The 18262-nt window shown below is 35.0% G+C and overlaps 1 protein-coding gene across 3 annotated transcripts in view; it reads left to right on the forward strand.

The window, feature by feature from the left end:
* LOC128991742 (inverted formin-2) overlaps positions 1–18262 on the forward strand; it is an 81050-nt gene that overhangs the window by 43086 nt on the left and 19702 nt on the right. For all 3 annotated transcript variants that reach the window (XM_054414897.1, XM_054414898.1, XM_054414899.1), the window contains exons 3-6: positions 1368–1483; positions 3774–3933; positions 6735–6768; positions 17236–17383. In XM_054414897.1, the coding sequence (XP_054270872.1) occupies positions 1368–1483; positions 3774–3933; positions 6735–6768; positions 17236–17383 (458 nt within the window). The remainder of the gene's footprint in view (positions 1–1367; positions 1484–3773; positions 3934–6734; positions 6769–17235; positions 17384–18262) is intronic.

An 18262-nucleotide genomic window follows, 5' to 3' on the forward strand; every position in this document is an offset into this window, starting at 1 on the left:
GGCCATTGGTCGAACTGGCGAACGTACACTAATTGCTAATAAACGGACCATCGTGTCTTGGACGTTTCCTCTTGAAATAACTTTTCAATTTTAGACTCAACCGTTTGTTTGTGTTCGGATTGTTTCAGCAGTTGGTATAGCGATAAGGTGTTGAAGTCCTCATCTTTGCTGTTACCATGCAATACCTATAGTTTGCCAGGCAAAGACATAAAAAGGCAATAATTTATCAGATTATGTATTATAAACTAACTGTTAGCTGAGTTGGGATTGGTTATCGTGCATGCCTTGCAGTCAGAAAATAGTCGGTTCGATCCTGCCTAGTGCCGAAGCATGTAGCTTCTAATTATTTGAAAACTTACCCAGCTTTCAAATATAATTGGGCATTTAAAAAATGACCCTGCCTATAGAATCGAATATTTCACGTATATTCAAGTTGAAAAACGTAGAATTGTGCCCCTCTATGATGATGTAATTATGAAATATTTATTTAAATTTTGAAACCATGCATCTAAGATAGCATGATTGATTTAGTTTCATTCCCGGAGCTTAACCAACGCTAACCACATCACAACTACATCCACGAATCAAAGGTCACTTACTCTTAGGTGCATCTAGTCTTAGATGCACGTAAATCAGTGGCAATCGTAGTGAAAAATGAATGATCCAATATTCATATCAGGAACGAGAAAGATTCAATGAACTAAGAAGTGCTGAACCAAACAACTGAAACTGAAACAGCCAACAAGTCAATCAAGGAACCTCCACTTCAACCTGGTGGACCTTACAACAGGTAGAACACTTGTATTAGCCAACACTACAGCTACACCACAATACCTCCACGGGGGCAGCGGCACTCGGCACTCGGCAGCACCGCGGGAGACCCACGACCTTACCAGTGATCAAGAGTTGAGACCTCTATTATGAGGTCAACAAAACACTACTTCTGATACATGTAGTGTTTCAAAAACCCCGACAACTGAGGTAGCTTGTTATTGTTTATCGAATTACATTTGTTTCATCTGAGCTTATTAGGTGTATGACGTTCAAGGGTAGTGAATGGAAATTAGCAAAAAATTAGTTTTATTGCGTCAATATTTTTAATTAATCGTGGGATATTCTGAGCGACCAAGTACACTCCTGAGTTATTAGGTCACAAACAAAATACCTCCTCCGATAATAGCTCTGTAAATCAATAGAAATGTTCCGGTTGTAGATTATTCATTTGGTTTAACTTGTACATGGTTTTGGTGTGCTTGTTGACCAAAATTATTCATTCCATTTTCAACTAAATTGGTAAAATATGGCTTCTAACTATTAGGCTGCTAAAGCCTTAGTAGAGAATTCTAATAAAGTTATTCATGTTTCAGCATTGGACACGACCAATGTGACGGTGAAGAAGCAAGTGTTCGAGCTACTATCGGCCCTCTGTGTCTACAACAACGACGGCTACGAGCGTGCTTTGGACGCCCTCGAACACTACAAGGTAACTATGGACAAATCTTTATATATTAGAATACAAGTTAAAGAGATTATAAGTCTTTTGTAGAGAATCAACAAAATTTCTTTAAAATTGTCTTTAGTTCGAGTTTTAGATTATAACTTATCTTCTTGGCAACCTGGTTTGATTAGACCTGATGATGAAATGTGAATATTCAGTTATTAAATGTGTAGACTAAATGTTTACACATTACAATAAAATTCATATCTTGATTGCCGAGTCCACCTCTATCTCGTACAGTCCATGCAAGTCTAGACTTTACAAACATGGTCAAATTGGCTTACAGAACTGGCATTAAACTATACTGTTAACTTACGATAAGTCTTTTATCGAAGAAGATGGAATCAAGGTTCGCTTCTTTTCCTTAAGTTAGTAAATTCGCCTTTATTTTCATGAATGAAAGATACATTTTACGGAAAGATTCGTACCGTAGCTCCAGGGGTTAATAAGGGACGCGATGTTACCTATTATTATCATGAATTTATCTTATGACAACATCCCAAATAATTTGAAAGCAAATTCACTACTAACCCAGTAATGACGAGGAAAGAGGAACAACATGTCTGATTTGAAGTGTGACTAGCAAATAAATCAGAAGCATTGTAAAATAATGATTGTTGGCTTTAACTTGCTTGAATATACGGAGAATCGAATATTGTATGTAGCTCTAGCAGTCGAGACGCCAATCATCACACCCTCGACGCATCACACTCAAACTAATAGCGAAGTTATAGGGAAGTTTTCAACCATCCGTTTCCTCCAGCTTTACACCGCAGACCAGTGGGACAATATTAGACTATAATCACTATGCAGGAGACGCCGCAGGACCCAGGGTGTTTCTGTTGATTACAATTCCGTCGGCGAGAAGTCGTGGGTCAGTAAACCCCAACAAAGACCTCCCGGTCAAAACGTGCTCAAAATCTCACTTAGGGTCTTAGTGTTTCCATCTGTCTGTCCACTCGAGTCTGTTCTGGTAGTTTTGAGAGGATTTTCAAGACACTTGACAAACAACATGTAAAAGACAAAGCAACGAAAATGATTTGTGAGTGAAGAGTTTTTGTCCTAGGACGCTAGGCACGAGCACGGGATTGTTTATCACTTACTTCAGGCTAGACGTAGGGGTGCGACATTATCACGTAGACAAAATCGTTGATAAATAGTTGATTAAGGTACTGCACATTGGGAAACCTTAATCTAAAAAATTCTTTGGTATAAAGCCCGTTTAATGTACTTCTAACATTCTTCTAAAATGCATTACGAAACATGCAGTCTTTTAAGCCGGGTTTTCCTAGGCGCGTAGTCGGCCAGCGGAGAGAGGAACGCGGAGAGCGGACTCAGCTGGTCTTAGGTAATTTAATGTTACTGTTTTCCTAGCAGCGGAGCGGAATGCCATGTTAATTTCAATTCCGCTCTCCGTTGTCCGCTCTCCGCTGGCCGACTCCGCGTCTAGGAAAACCCAGCTTTACAATGAGTTCCCAACAACCATGCAACAATGTTTATCAGCTGATCGGCAATAAACTAAAGAAAACACACCCTAAAATCATTGACTATACACATAATAGACTTCCCATGTAATTTAAAATTTGAAGCCAACAAACTTGGTGCAACCTGTTGAGATGGTCTACCTACTAATGACAATATTCTGTGTCAAGTGATAAATCAATGTCTTTTACAATGAGTTCCCAACAACCATGCAACAATGTTTATCAGCTGATCGGCAATAAACTAAAGAAAACACACCCTAAAATCATTGACTATACACATAATAGACTTCCCATGTAATGTAAAATTTGAAGCCAACAAACTTGGTGCAACCTGTTGAGATGGTCTACCTACTAATGACAATATTCTTTGTCAAGTGATAAATCAATCAGCTGTGACAATTTTGTCTATGATGATACTGCATGGATTTGAATTAACATTATTATCAACCCAATACACTAGTACACTCTGGTGAGATGGTTCTGAACCTCGCCAATTTTCTGGGCTTCAAATTCCTACATTACATGGGAAGTCTATTTTGTGTATAGGCGATGCTAAAACACATGTGCTTGTTTTGTCGTTAAAAAGTGTCCTACATTCTTATAATTTGAGTTAAAAATACCCTGTACATAACAACATTGTTTTATCCTTGTGGAAAATATAATAATTGACATAAGAATTGAGACGAAGATGTCCTGAACTTTTCTGTATAGTTTCTTTTGTGCCAATCGTCTGTTTGTTTGATTTATTTATTCACAAGGGCAATGAATTCAATAATTTGTATGGTTCACAGAAGCTGAAATGTGGGAGATACCGACTGAAGGTGGTGGTGGACGAGCTACAAGTCGCCACAGCCGTCGACTACCAGACGGTTCTCGTGGCGTTCCTCAACTGCCTCATCATCTCTACTCCGGACCTCAAAGATCGGATCAGGATCCGGAACGAGTTTATAGGTGAGTCGTCTAGATTCAAAGTTATATAATTATTTTAGTTACTGAAGGAGGCATCTCTTAAGAACCAGCTAAGTCTTTTTAGCGAATTTCCCATATAGGGAATAAGCTATTACCGTAGGTCTCATGGTAAGACCTGGACCCGGGGCCAGTTTACTTTTTTCATTTTTATGTCTTCAGAGATAATAAACACTGTCCGTTCAAATTCATAAATATATATATTTGTGTATGTCCATTATATATAACTCAAACAAAACGATCCGATTTTGATGAAATTTGGTACAAACGTTTAAACCTACATAATGGAACGGGTTCGCGAGCCAGCGTGATCCGACCGCTTATAAAATATTACACTTATAAAAGTAGACAAATATTTGACTCACACGCAAACATAACATATTTATTTTTACTAGAGTAAACATATCGCAAAAAATGCTGTTTAATTTGTCCCAAGAAAGCTTTAATGCCAAGCATTTTACATTGCCACCAGGTGTGCCAACCCGATTCATATTTTTTTAAAACTTTTCCCAGTCAGATTTATGATTTGAAAATGCTTCTTACAAATATGGGACACCAAAAATTGAATCTTTTCGTCCTTTTGAAAACTACTAAAACAACCATATGACATTTTCCTGTAAGTAATGGATTTCAATTTAGATGCATTGACTCGGCTCTTGCTTTGAAGATCCAACTCATAAATTTAAACAAAATTTCATCTCTTCAAAAGGTTAGCAATGCTAGAGTAGAATAAGGTAAGGTCACAGACTCTAGAATACTATAATGAAGGTTCACAATCCAGTTTCCACAGCGCCTTCAATACTTTCTACGTGAAATTGCGGCACATCCGCTATGCATTTCAGCATCGTGCGACCCGAAGGAGTCGACTTGTTTAACTGATTTAACTGTTTCTTCGTTTTCCATCAAGTAGGCCTAGAAGCAACTGGATTAATTACTGACATTTAAATGATTTAATAACAAGATACACCTGAAATGAGGAGCGTGATATTGTCCTTTTAGTTTTTTCCAAAGCCCTTGACAATTTAAAGATCAGAATATCTTCGGAAGAGTAAGTATTGACTGTTCTGCGGTGCAAAAACAATAATAACATAATCGTGTACACGTTTTTTTTGTTGTTGTTTGAATGGGTTTGCTCTTTTATAGACTTGTTATCAATTATATTCTGACTGACAGCAGATTAAAAAGCATCGAAAACACTGTAATGATTTGTCAAATTAAGTTATGTAACTGAAGTCTTAGAAAAGTTTTTCTAAACAATGTTATTTTTGTTATGAAAATACAACAAGTTTAGTATTTTCCGTGACAACTATATTAAAAACTACGAAGAAAGTCTAGCTAGACCGATTTTGCAGTGGATGGAGTGTAGATAAAAATACAACTCTAGTGCCTCAGTTCAAAGAGTTATGTCAACTGCTTGGACATAACTTTACCTCTTCTTGAATGTTTAGTACACAGACAGTTGTTATGTCTTAATGTCTTGTACTTTATACTTTATACTTTCTTATGAAATGGAAGTTGTTTTTTGCTTTGGCAAAACAACAAAAGAGTCACTTTTAAAAACAATATAATTTAATGCGTTATGTGTGTAAAGCGCGAATTGTGCGTGTCATCTATATTGGTCGTGGTGTACCGTGTTGGTCGTGTTGTACAATGTTGTAACGAGTGGCACCATATCGTCCGTGTTGAACCGTGTTGTACCTTGTTGTACCTTGTTGTACCGTGTAGTACCGTGAAGTACTGTGTCGTACCGTGAAGTACTGTGTCGTACCGTGTAGTACCGTGAAGTACTGTGTCGTACCGTGAAGTACTGTGTCGTACCGTGTAGTACCGTGAAGTACTGTGTCGTACCGTGTCATCTATGTTATGTTGGTCTGCGTGTACCGTGTTGGTCGTGTTTGTACCTTGTTGTGACGTGTCGGACGTGTTGCACGTGCACGTGTGAGGGCCAGGTGGTACAGGAAGTCCAGTCTGCAGACGTGTTTGTAAACACACACACTGATGTGTGGTCGGCGATAACGTGGAGATCGAAATGACCAACATCTTTAATCTGCTCCACCGAGCTCCTCCCCAACCACTCAACACTCAACACTCTATACAACACTCTATACAGTACACAACTACTGTAGCTGTCAAACTCCACTCGCCAGACTCAAAATTATCTCCACAGTGAACCTCCCAGTGAGGAAATAAATAATGTTTTATTAAATGTGTACAATGCAGTTGTCTGCTTGCAATTAATAGATCATGTTTTTATTAATAAATTGTTGAAACGGTAATTGATTTTTGACTTTAGACTACCGTCACACATTTATATATAGTCTAAATAACTATATAACTATTGAAATAAATGTTGCTCATCACGTGTTAATTTTTTTATTGAAAACGTGTTGTATAATAAACTAGAACTAGCACTGTTCATAATTCACTCTGTCATAATTATTTAATTATTCATCGATCTTTATGAATCTATAAAAAAATATGGAAATATAAATATACATAGTAAAACTGTTCCTAATTTATCACCCTTTTTAAGGGGAGTGTTTGGGTAAGTGTTAAGTGTACATGACGAATCTTCACGACACCAGGGATGAATAGGATTTTCCAAACTACTCGGTCAACATTATTAATTAGTAATTAGGTTTGAAACCGTGGTCGCTAGACAAAAACAAATCATCAGCAATGCAACATTTTTATTAATAAGATAACATGATCTAGAGGCTATAAAAAATGAATTACTTCAACTGAAAGTATTTTTTATGTTATTAAACTTGTTAATTATGTTGCAGGACTGAAGCTGTTGCCTGTGCTCAATGAACTTAGGTAAGAGATTAACTTACATACGTTTATGTCATGTTCGTACAATTTAAAACTTCGCATTTGAAGTTAAAACTACAGACCGAAGTGCTCGAGTAGCCTTGAAGTCGCCAAAGTTCTTTTTTGCCTATCCATCTATAATGACTGGATGGATTTCATACTTTATAAACTGTACCCAACTGTGCTTTTTAATCTGCGTTAATTAGATTACCCTTGTTGTTGATGTAGGTATGTTTGTGTTGCAACTACAGGCTGTAACAACAAAAGTAATCTAATAAAGTTCGCGAAACTGTAACAGAAAATAAAAATCTATGTTGTCTTGGCCTTACATTGAGTTTTAAAAACCTCTATTAACGTCCTACTCCAGAACAATATATATGTGTAATGTGTTGTGTTATTTTATTTTAATATCAGGACTCTAATAGTATAAGGTAAGTGCTGAGCTTTATTCCTTTCAAAAATCATTTACCAGCCGATAGTGTAGGAAAATCCATTTGACCAAGAATCAAAATAGTTATCCTTCGCAATCGTAATTATGAAATTTAAAATGGCAATCTCATTTTTTTATACTCGTCCTCCTCTTCTTCGAACATCCATGTCCGGTGTTTCCTTCCATGTTTTTTAAAGCATTAGCTCCCCTCCTTTTCGGTAATTTAGTCTGTAAGCCTGCTCGCCTTAAAATCTTATGATTTCTGGTTCGATCCCGATTAGAATATTTTTTACTCTTGCACAATTTTGGGATACAATTACTGTATAACAAAAGAAAAGGTCAACGAATGATTACCAGAACACGGTTTGAACCTCTCATAAAACACAAGGAAACGTGCGTGTGTGTGTGTGTGCGTGTGTGTGAGCTGGAAGCGCGTGCCGCTACTTCGGGATAAACATAGAACTGATTCCAGTCTGATTCCAGCTCCAGCAGCAGAAGTTGCGACAGGTATTTCTTATCACTTTCATCTCTTTCAGTCTTATGTTGTTTGTTTTAGCCGAGTGTTTCTGTTTTGTTTTCTTTTCAAACAATATCAGCCGAAGATATTCACGGGGATTTATTACTTCCCAACTTCCAGCTGATGTTGGTTTTAGTTTTTGAAATCATTTTGTAAAAAACTATCTCAAACAGTCAAGTTTTGTGGGATATTTTCAGTTGTGTCGTTATTGGGAATATTGATAATTCTTTTGTATCTATTTTAAAAAAAGCTCTGAGTACCTAGACAATTTGGAAACAATGTTAAATCGCAAAAGCCATCGTCGAGATCGGCCGTTTAATTATATCGTGTGACTTGAAACTTTTCAACTAAATAGGAATTGGATGTCCACTAATTTTTTTCTTCTTTTAGGATTAAACATATTAATTACTAAATCCAACTTATGAACAATATTATAAAAAAAAACCAAATAAATGGTGTGCAAATTTACGGATAATGTAGTAGTAGGCTCAACAATTTTCTCAGACACACAATCCAAAATTTGTATTTCCCTAAGGCACATTAGGCATACAAATATTATATTACGACATCGTTGTGAATTTGGATTGAAAAATTTTACTTAAATCTATAAGTCCAAGTTTAAAATAAAAAACTCAAATGTATAAGCAGTTAATAGGCATAGCTCTGTTATTACTAGGCACCAATTTGAGTAGTAATATTAAAAAAAAAAAATTAATCGGACATGAATTTTACGATGAATTGGATCAGAATTGCAAGGCCCAAACTTAACTAACACAATGAAATTATTCAAAACAAAGCCGTTGACTTAAGATATTGAAACATCTCACTCTGATGCTTTAAAATGGTCCTGGCACGTGAAACAGCTGGTCTAGTCAAAAAGGTACACAAGGTATGTCAGCATTTCAGTACATTTCTACACTCTTCCTTCACTCATATTAATTTGGACATATTGGCCATGCACATATTGGGCGTCCCCATCTCAATTGATAATAATATAATTTAGTTTCGCTTAACCAAATTCAACACAATACTTCAGATAAACACTATTTACTACTGATGTTATCCGAAAATATCTTCATGTAAGATGTGCCTCGTTATTTAAGGATTAATTTTATTTTCAAAATGTCCTATCTTTCAAAATACCGCCTTTCAATTATTTATTATAATCTATTAACAAATTGGACATTGCTGATTCAAAAATTTACTTTTGTAGTTTGTTTTGAATTCATCATAATTTTACAATGACTCCTGGACATTATTTGTAATTATTTTAAACGCAAGATTAATTTTGTTTTTCTTAACGTCGCCGAAAATAACGACAGAAGTAGTTTTGTATCGAGCTCGAGCATAAATGCTATACTACTTATCAAGGATTTTCTATTAGGAAAATTATTTACTTATGAAGATTAGATTGTTTTGGGAATAAAATGTAGGCCAAGGTATCTTCTCAGTAGTTGGTGTGGGTGTCCAGACATTATTAATGAAGAGTAGGGACACATGTGCCTATCCTGAAAATAACTAGCCCAACATAAAAAATTACTATAGTAGTTTTATTAAAATGTTAACAAACCTACGTTATTTTCTCCTGTTCCATCCATTGATTAAAATATATTAGATAAAAGTTATTTTCACAATTTAGTTAACAATCACTTACTAAAACAACGTACCAAATACCCCAGCGAATTAACGCTAGGTAAAATAATGGTAAAATTCACTTGATCAGCCAACAATAAAATAATTTGTATCGCCGCACTTGTAGAGACGCATAGAGAGAGACGACAATGGATCAGCTGTTCAAAAGTAAATAAAGAGCTGACTCTAGGTTAAGTGTTTTCAGTATCAATGTCAATAGTCAATACTCATTGGTTCATTCGTGATTTGTGTCTTTGTAAATTTACTACATCCAGGACAAATTTCCGCCATTTGCACATCGTAAAGTACGAGGCAATCAGCTGATCGGCTGAGTCAGAGAGTAAACAGGTCCTTCAGGACGAATTTACTCGACAAATTCCTCTTTAATGACACGATTTCCTCGGCATAATGAGATTTTGCTGGAGATCTACCAAGGCGATGGTGACAAGATGCATTTCCTGTTCGTCTCCAGCTGTTTAAAATAGTTCCAGTGTCTGCTAGTCGCGAACCTGGCGCTTGGCCAGGACTCCAAGGTTGTGTTGTAGAACTCCACGGACGGTATTTTGCCGCCCACTGTAACTTAAGGATTTTTTATTTTGTTTTAGAAGTATTGTATTGGTAATGGATTTAATTCAAGGTGGAGCTATTACATATCACGCAAAAACAGATTAAAAGCTGTGCTTTAATATCCTACCTCTAATACCGGTACCGGTAGGCAAAATGAATTGAAAACTTAAAGATAAGAGGAGAGCGCACTCCGCACCGCACTCCGCTCTACGCACTTCTCCTAGGAATTAAACGAATTTCATTGATTAATCAATGCGTGAGTGGCTAGGACAATAAGTCCTTCCATCACAATCAATGGGAGATTATAGACGAAAACATAACTTCTCTTCTTAGAAGTTATGAGTAGTGAATTTTAGCACAGAAAACGTACTACTATATTTTAGTGACTAGTGTACATGTTGCTCGAATTCGAGCAATTTTAAAGTATTACAGGATTTGCAAGCCAATAACAATCATACTTAGCTATCAACATTTCAACAAAACACACCTACCTTCCCTGTAGCAGCAAACCTAAGAACTCATATTAAAGTTAACTTAATGTTATTTAAATAGGAAAGAAAAGACCATTTTCAGGGAATATCTTTGTATAAATTTAGCCAGGTAAATGGAAACTCGCTTAGTCTGAAGGTTTGCTGCGGATACGCAATTTTAATAACAGCAATGATTGAAGAATCTGAATTATTACTTATATCCATGAATTTATTGGACAATTATTTCCTGTAAAATAGTATTACAGCAGTTCAAAAATATTGAAACAAACTCGATCAACAAATGATGTAACTGAAAGAATTCCATACTAATGACATTAACATATAGTTTGACAGTTCCATTTAATCAATGTTAAATGTTTACATTCGGGCATAGACAAAAATGATTCGGGCGAGTGACATATTTTATTAATGTTTATGATCCCTACCGTTCCTGTTCTAATAATCATGCAGTATTTAATATGTTTGGACCAGCTGTGCGGAATTGTGAAATCAAAATTAATTTGACAGTTAGTTCTGCTTGTTTACGTTTTAAAATTTTGTGGGTTTGTTCTTTGTTACCATGGATACCATCAATACATATTTTACTTTTAATTTCTGACAACAGCTGGAGTTCCATAACAAATTTTGTTTCCCATGTTAATCTTATGGATAAATACGAAACTTTAAAGGGCACCAGGGCCTCACGCTCTAATTATTTCCTTAAAAAGAAAGTTTCCTGCACAACTTCAAGTTACGCTCTTTCCAATGACACCAAAAACATGTCAATCGGTTCAGTAGCTTCGGAGGAGTAATTGTCACAAAAAACCTGCTTGCGTATTAAATAAGTACTAGTGTCCCTGTTGCTCGAATTCGAGCAATTGCTAAGTATTAGAGGCGTTATTTTAAAACGAACTTCAACCAAGTCAGCTTTTTTATCCTCGAAATCAAAATATGTCCTTACTCACTTGTTCCATGTTAGGACTTTACATTCTACTTTACATTGTTGTTAACCGTTCTGATAACATGAAGCCTTGTGCCATTAAAAGGTACTTGGCTTGGTGCTTTCATAACTGAAAACTCAAAATACACCCACAAGTAAAAAAGAATCAAGTCATTGGTTAAAAAAACAATGTTTGTGTAAAAATCTTTGACATTATTAATTCATTAGAAACGAAACAGCTGATCGAGAAATCAAACAAATCATCTACTTCATGTGAATCATCATGAAGTAGATGATTTGTTTGATTTCTCGATCAGCTGTTTCGTTTCTAATGAATTAATAATGTCAAAGATTTGTGATTTTAAATACATCAATTATTATAGTAAAGTTTTCTAAATATGGCAACTTATTCTCAACTAAATTTTAAAATTCCCAGCATGAAAATGAAGTAGTTAAATCCATTATGAGTAAAGTTTAAGGCACTCAATCCTTGATTGAAATGTGGTATACATTAACAGTCATAATACACAACAATTATTATGTAGTAGACTTTGACTATTTTCAAGTAACAAACATATGTTTCTGTAAATAAAAATTATCTCCCTTGTTATCCTTATGGAGAATGACGAAACTTTAAAGGGCCCCAGGGCCTCACTCTCTAATTATTTCCTTAAAAAGAAGGTTTCCTGCACAATTTCACGTTATGCTCTTTCCAATGACACCAAAAACATGTCAATCGGTTCAGTAGTTTCGGAGGAGTAATTGTCACAAAATTCGTGCTTGCGTATTAAATAAGTATAGATATAGATATAGATTACACAACGGTCGTAGGAAAAAGTAATGTACGCAACTCGCGTAATTTATCCTTTACCACACTCGCAGAAGTTTCAAAGGCACTCTCCGAGGCTTGTACTTTAAATTTTATACTCGTGTCGTAAAGACTCTCATTACGCGATCGTTGCGTAAACTAACTATAACCGCTCAACAACAAAGCATCCAATTGTATACGCGTGGGAACCAAGTCACTCAGCAAACATAGGGATTAATTTAATGGACAAACAAAGCATGTATGACAGGGTAATTAAGATATCGGGAAGTGCAGTCGGAACAAATATGGCGGCTATCTTAACCGCGAAACACGCAGTCTAGACTTTTGAGTGAAGGAAGAAGGAAGAATATGTTGAATGAGATAGGTCCATTGAGATTGTATGGCGATTGCTGTTGTCGTCATTGGTTTTACTGGCAACCATATGCTTCACCGGGATCTAGTTCGGTTCACAGGTATTTACTGACGGGATTGTTTGAGTTTGGGTTTTTGTCCCACACTAATGTAAAATCTTGTATTATGTTTTTTTTCATGTTGGTGCCGTTTGAGTGCTAGCATAGATAAAAGGAGTATAGACATGTCTATACTCCTTTTATCTATGGTGCTAGTGTTGACTATTTGTTTGTTCTATTTTAATGGTTGATTTATGATTTGAAATTCACTATTTGGTTATCATACTGTAGTCAAAGCCATTATTATAATTAGATGGTTTTGAAGTTTTGAAATCTGTTAAAGAACAAGAAACAATAATTAGGAAACAACGAAACGCCCTTGAGGTAAACCTAGCTGGACTAACCTTAATCTTCAGCTGATTCATTCAATTTTGCAAATATACTGTATAATAGAGTATGTTTGATGGTGGTATGAAATTAGAAGCTTCTACTACTTAGGAATATGGGAAAACACAGACTGGAGTTGTCATTGTGGTGGTTTACTTTACATAGTTAAGTGAAAATTTAAAAACGTACGTTTTCATGTCCCTGGCCTTTTACTTCATAGATACTGGATTTGTAATTTATTATTATGTGTTTTAATATTTTTTGGGACGAGGGCAACATGTTACACACATTTATTTGGTTTTAAATAGGTTCTAGGTATTTTTTCGTATTTTTAAAGTCTCGAAATTCACGACCATAACGTGTCCCTAGGGTACATTTTCCAACTTTCACGCTGTTTTTAGACTAAATATTCACGCTGAAATATATAAATCCATATTTTTATGTCATCAATAGTTATTAAACTTACAAAAAAGGAGCATATTATAATTTTATTGTCATTTCAAACTGACTACCATGACAAAATAAGTCTGTCCCTCATTTGGGAAAAAATTTCAACTTTGGATTGGAGCATGACAGTGGCAAGCCTGGCGTCGATTGCGTCAGTTCATTTTAGAGACTAGTTCGAGGTGTACGTAAAGTTTGTTGTGCCGGTCATTTTGTGTTGAAAGAAGTAGTTACAAGATTAATAAAGGTAAATTTGTGTTTTTTGTAATTTTGGTGTGTCCATGACCGTACGTAGTCATTTGATGAAGTAGACGTGGTGTTAATTTTTGTTGATATTATATTTCAATTGCTACATTAACCTAGAAGTCCACTTTGTATCCTAGAACATGAGGTGCAGGGCTACCGCCACTCGCCAGATCAGAGCCAAATAACGTAATATCACGACCAAAGTTTCACGACCATCACGGGTTTTTTAACGACCAATCCAGCCTTATTAATTATACTGTGTTTGGTCGTGTCAATAACTTAAATATCATTGTAAATTCAAACGGTTCAATTTACAATTATATTTAAGTTCAATTAAAACACATATTTTTATTATAACTAACACTATAATTGAAGGATTGTTTAGAAAGATTTAGATTATTCCAGACAATTCACGACCGTACTGTTTGTCCCTGACCATCACGTTGACGATTTCTATCATAAAAATTTCAAAAATTAAAATATCATCATATTTCAATGTTTTATACACAAAAGAAGCACATCTCTATAAAAACATAACGATTTTTCAGGTCTCAGGTAAGTTTTTTTGGATTTATACAAACTTAAAAGATTTTATTGGCTTTTTATCAATTTTTTAGTCTTTTTTAATCTTTTTCTAGAAAAACCAAATATACCAAAAGCTTAGTGAGCTGTTTATTGTATAATGACCATAAAAGTAAATTAATTTATAGCAAAACATAGTTATAAAAATAATATTAACTATTTTTAATATTCAGTTTTATGTCCGTGATGGTCGTGAAAAAATTTTTGCGTTTTCAAAAAAAAAAATCACCAAAAATATTGTGTTCCCATGGACATTTTATGAAACTTCAAATGTCAATGAAATTTAAAAAAAAAATAAAAAAGTTTCAAAAAACGGAAAAAAAATTTTAAGTGCTTTTCTTGAAAACGTACTTTTTTAAATTTTCACTCAGTTGTGTTACCCAAACGATTGACACCATAAATGTAATTGTTTCGATTTAATTATAGGCTGTGCTGCTCATACAAATAACATTTTCTCATTACCTTTTCTAAAAAAAAAAACTTTTCTTGTTTTAAATACTAAACAAAAATTTTTTTTGCGCAATTAATTGGTCTTAGCCACTTTCAAAATTAAAATGCAGTATGAAATTGTATTATGTCTAAGAACACACATTTTAAAAATGAATTTTAATGCACATTAAATCTTTAATGTGAATTAAAAATAATTTTGGAAAAAGAATATGTTAAAAGTAAGTTTCAGAAATCCATATATTTTTATATATATGGATATAGTGGATGCTATACAGGGTGATCAACTCAAGGAGGCCACCATTGGGATATCGGAAACGGTAAGAATTAGAGAAAACTTTAAATGGGGGACATTCCTTTATTTTTTGAGGCAATTAAATATATGATTTTATTTTTTCGAAATTCAGCCGCCATTTTCCAAAATGGCGGCCAACTTTGAAATTTCTTTTGGAACACCCTATATTTTATCATGTTTTCGGATAGAACAGGCAATTTAAAAACTTTTTTATTTTTGGCATTTTTTCGATAAACCCACTCGTTTAGGAGTTACAGCCTATGGAAAAATGACTTCCGGTGTACATTTTACATCATGTAGCTCCTAAACAAGTAGGTTTATAGCGAAAATTCAAAAAGTAAATAAGTCAAATAAGTCTTAAAATTGCATCCACATTCCAAAAAGACCATAAAATTCGTTTAAACTATTAATTCTATTATTTACAAAATGGCGGCCATTTTCCAAAATGGCGGCAAACTTGAAAAGTGGAAAACTGTGTATTTTATGGTCTTTTTGGAATGTGGATGCAATTTTAAGACTTATTTGACTTATTTACTTTTTGAATTTTTGCTATAAACCTACTTGTTTAGGAGCTACATGATGTAAAATGTACACCGGAAGTCATTTTTCCATAGGCTGTAACTCCTAAACGAGTGGGTTTATCGAAAAAATGTCAAGAATAAAAAAGTTTTTAAATTGTCTGTTCTATCCGAAAACATGATAAAATATAGGGTGTTCCATAAGAAATTTCAAAGTTGGCCGCCATTTTGGAAAATGGCGGCTGAATTTCGAAAAAATAAAATCATATATTTAATTGCCTCAAAAAATAAAGGAATGTCCCCCATTTAAAGTTTTCTCTAATTCTTACCGTTTCCGATATCCCAATGGTGGCCTTCTTGAGTTGATCACCCTGTATAGTGTGATTGAGGTAATGCAGCTTTAACACAATGAATTAATTAATGATTTTTAAGAAATACTTTATTTCTTTCGTACATACCCTAGTAGGCTATATTATTGGTTTTACTACCTTTCACCATGAGCAGTAAAAAGATGGGATTGTGGTTTTTCCAGCATTAATGAATTTTATTTGTAAATAGGTGTAACACAAACATTCATTACTTTGTGGAATCTTAAAACTAAAAAATGTTGGGTAGAACTAGGAGACTAAGAAACTACACATAGTTTTAAATATTTATAGAATTTGTCCTTCCATTTATGAGGATCCAATGGAATTTTGCCAGGCTATTAATTGTTTTTAAAAAAATTGTCGCTTTTTGTTTTATTTCACAAAATTAGACAATAGAATTTCTCTAAGTGTAGGCTATGCTGTAAGGGAGATCTAAAATCCAAACCTGTATTTGTTGGCCTCAATGATTTAAACAAATTAGAGTCTACTACTCAAATTATGTGGGAGCAAGCTGGTCTAGTTGTAGAGCGCAGAACTTCAGTCACAGAGGTCTCGGGTTCTACTTCTAATATCCAATAAATCTAATAAATAAATAAATATAATCTTCTAATATACAATCACAAATAAATTTTATCTTTGTGATAATGCCGTGACCCTCTAGACCTAGCTGAAGTAATAAGAAAACAGTTCCGGACTAGAACCTAGCGTCCTAGGATGTAAAGGTGGGACATAAATAAGAAACCTTCTCAAATTATGTCTGATTAACAATCATTGAAGTATTATTTGTTCATCTACACAGCAAAATGGTTTAAAGGGGAAAAAATCTTCCTTGACCTCTTCTTCATCAGTTTAATGACAGTAGTGAAAGTGAAAACAAAGAAATTATAACTATCTGTATTTTTGGCATTTTATCTGTTTTTTGGTTTTTTTTTTTAACAAAAGATAGACCAAAACCCTGGCTGGTCTTTTGAATGTCTACAGGATAGCAGTTGTTTGATAACATCATTAATTGACAGTGGTGGTTCAAAAGGCCGGGCTACAAGGACTTAAGCCTCTTTGTACCCTGGAAAAATAAATTTAAACATCCATTTTGTCTTAAAAACATAACAGAGGTTTTTGGACACAGTTCTAGACGTTAAAATTGGCTTTGAAAATCCACCAAATTTTGCGAGGGAGTACCAGGCCCTCCTACTTTCATGGAAAACCTCTAACCACAGTAGCCTCCCTTGTCAAGGTCATAGAACTGCCAATGATAACTGATACTCCATTGAAAAGTCAGTGGTAACTAATCCAGAATCAATCCTGCTTCAATGAAAACCAGCAAAAATCAGATTTTAAGGCAAGCAACGTAACTAGTTACACACTGAGGATTCAATATTACAGAAGTAATGAGCTGTTTCCTGTTGTTGTAGACGTTGTGCGAGAGGCGTGGCAGAGCTTGGTGTGCAGCTCGACGTATTTGATGAGCAAAAGGAGAGCGACGAGGCCCAAGTACTACACTCTGCCCATGATGTCGACCTCAACTCCCATCTTGACGTCTTCTACGCAATCCTCAGACAAGTAAGTCAAAGGTCGAGTGAAGCAGTCACAGAGAAGTAAGGTGCAGAGGAAACTTTAGTTGTAATGGACTGCCTGAGTGGTGAGCACTGTGCGGAAATCCCTATTGTACAGGGGTTTTCTCCACCATGAGCATTGTACATGATGGCTAGAGGGGCGGTTTTGGATTTTGCCCTAGACACCTAGTAATAGACACCACTTAAGTGTGCCATTGAATGTTTCCTATGTACCTTACTTCTCTGTGAAGCAGTTAAAAGGGATATGAATGCTCTTAGATTGATCAAACAAGTTTAGAGTACTCCAAGATGTTCATACAGAAGTCAGCTGTATTCAATTTTCTGGTTTTAAATTAATGTCAGAGAATAAAGAATTTGCTTGATGGGAAGAGGCGGACTCTGGATTTAAGCATACTGATCAATAAAAATATTTTAGGGTAGATGTTGCAATCTGTGCTTTACGCTTTATTGTTTCGTTGTAATAACAGAAGACAAACAATTAGTTATGATTAAATTATTTTAGTGAATTTCTGACAATTGTTTATGATTCCATACAGTTTGATTGGAGAGACAAATGCTAGTGGTGTGAATGTATATTACATTATTGTTACTGCCTAAAATCAGGGAGTTTTAAGTAAGAATAATTTATTAGCAGCATAGTGATCAAGTACCACAATCAAGTGGCAAAATATGCTTGATGGCCATGGCCATGGAAATGCAGCACAACTGTTTTCAGCTTTCTGCACCCTCATGTCAGCAACTTGTCCCTCAAAAATGTCAAATCACAGAGCAGATAGTTTACCCTTGAGGTTTTCTTTGCGATTGTTCCCCAACCTTCTTGTTCTTTTAATTAATCCCAATGGATTGAGTGGGCAATCAAACAGTG

The sequence above is a fragment of the Macrosteles quadrilineatus genome, unplaced genomic scaffold (genome assembly GCF_028750875.1).
Source record: "Macrosteles quadrilineatus isolate MER2022 unplaced genomic scaffold, UCM_ALF_1.0 Scaffold_4__1_contigs__length_99947679, whole genome shotgun sequence".
Classification (NCBI taxonomy): Eukaryota; Metazoa; Arthropoda; class Insecta; order Hemiptera; family Cicadellidae; genus Macrosteles; species Macrosteles quadrilineatus.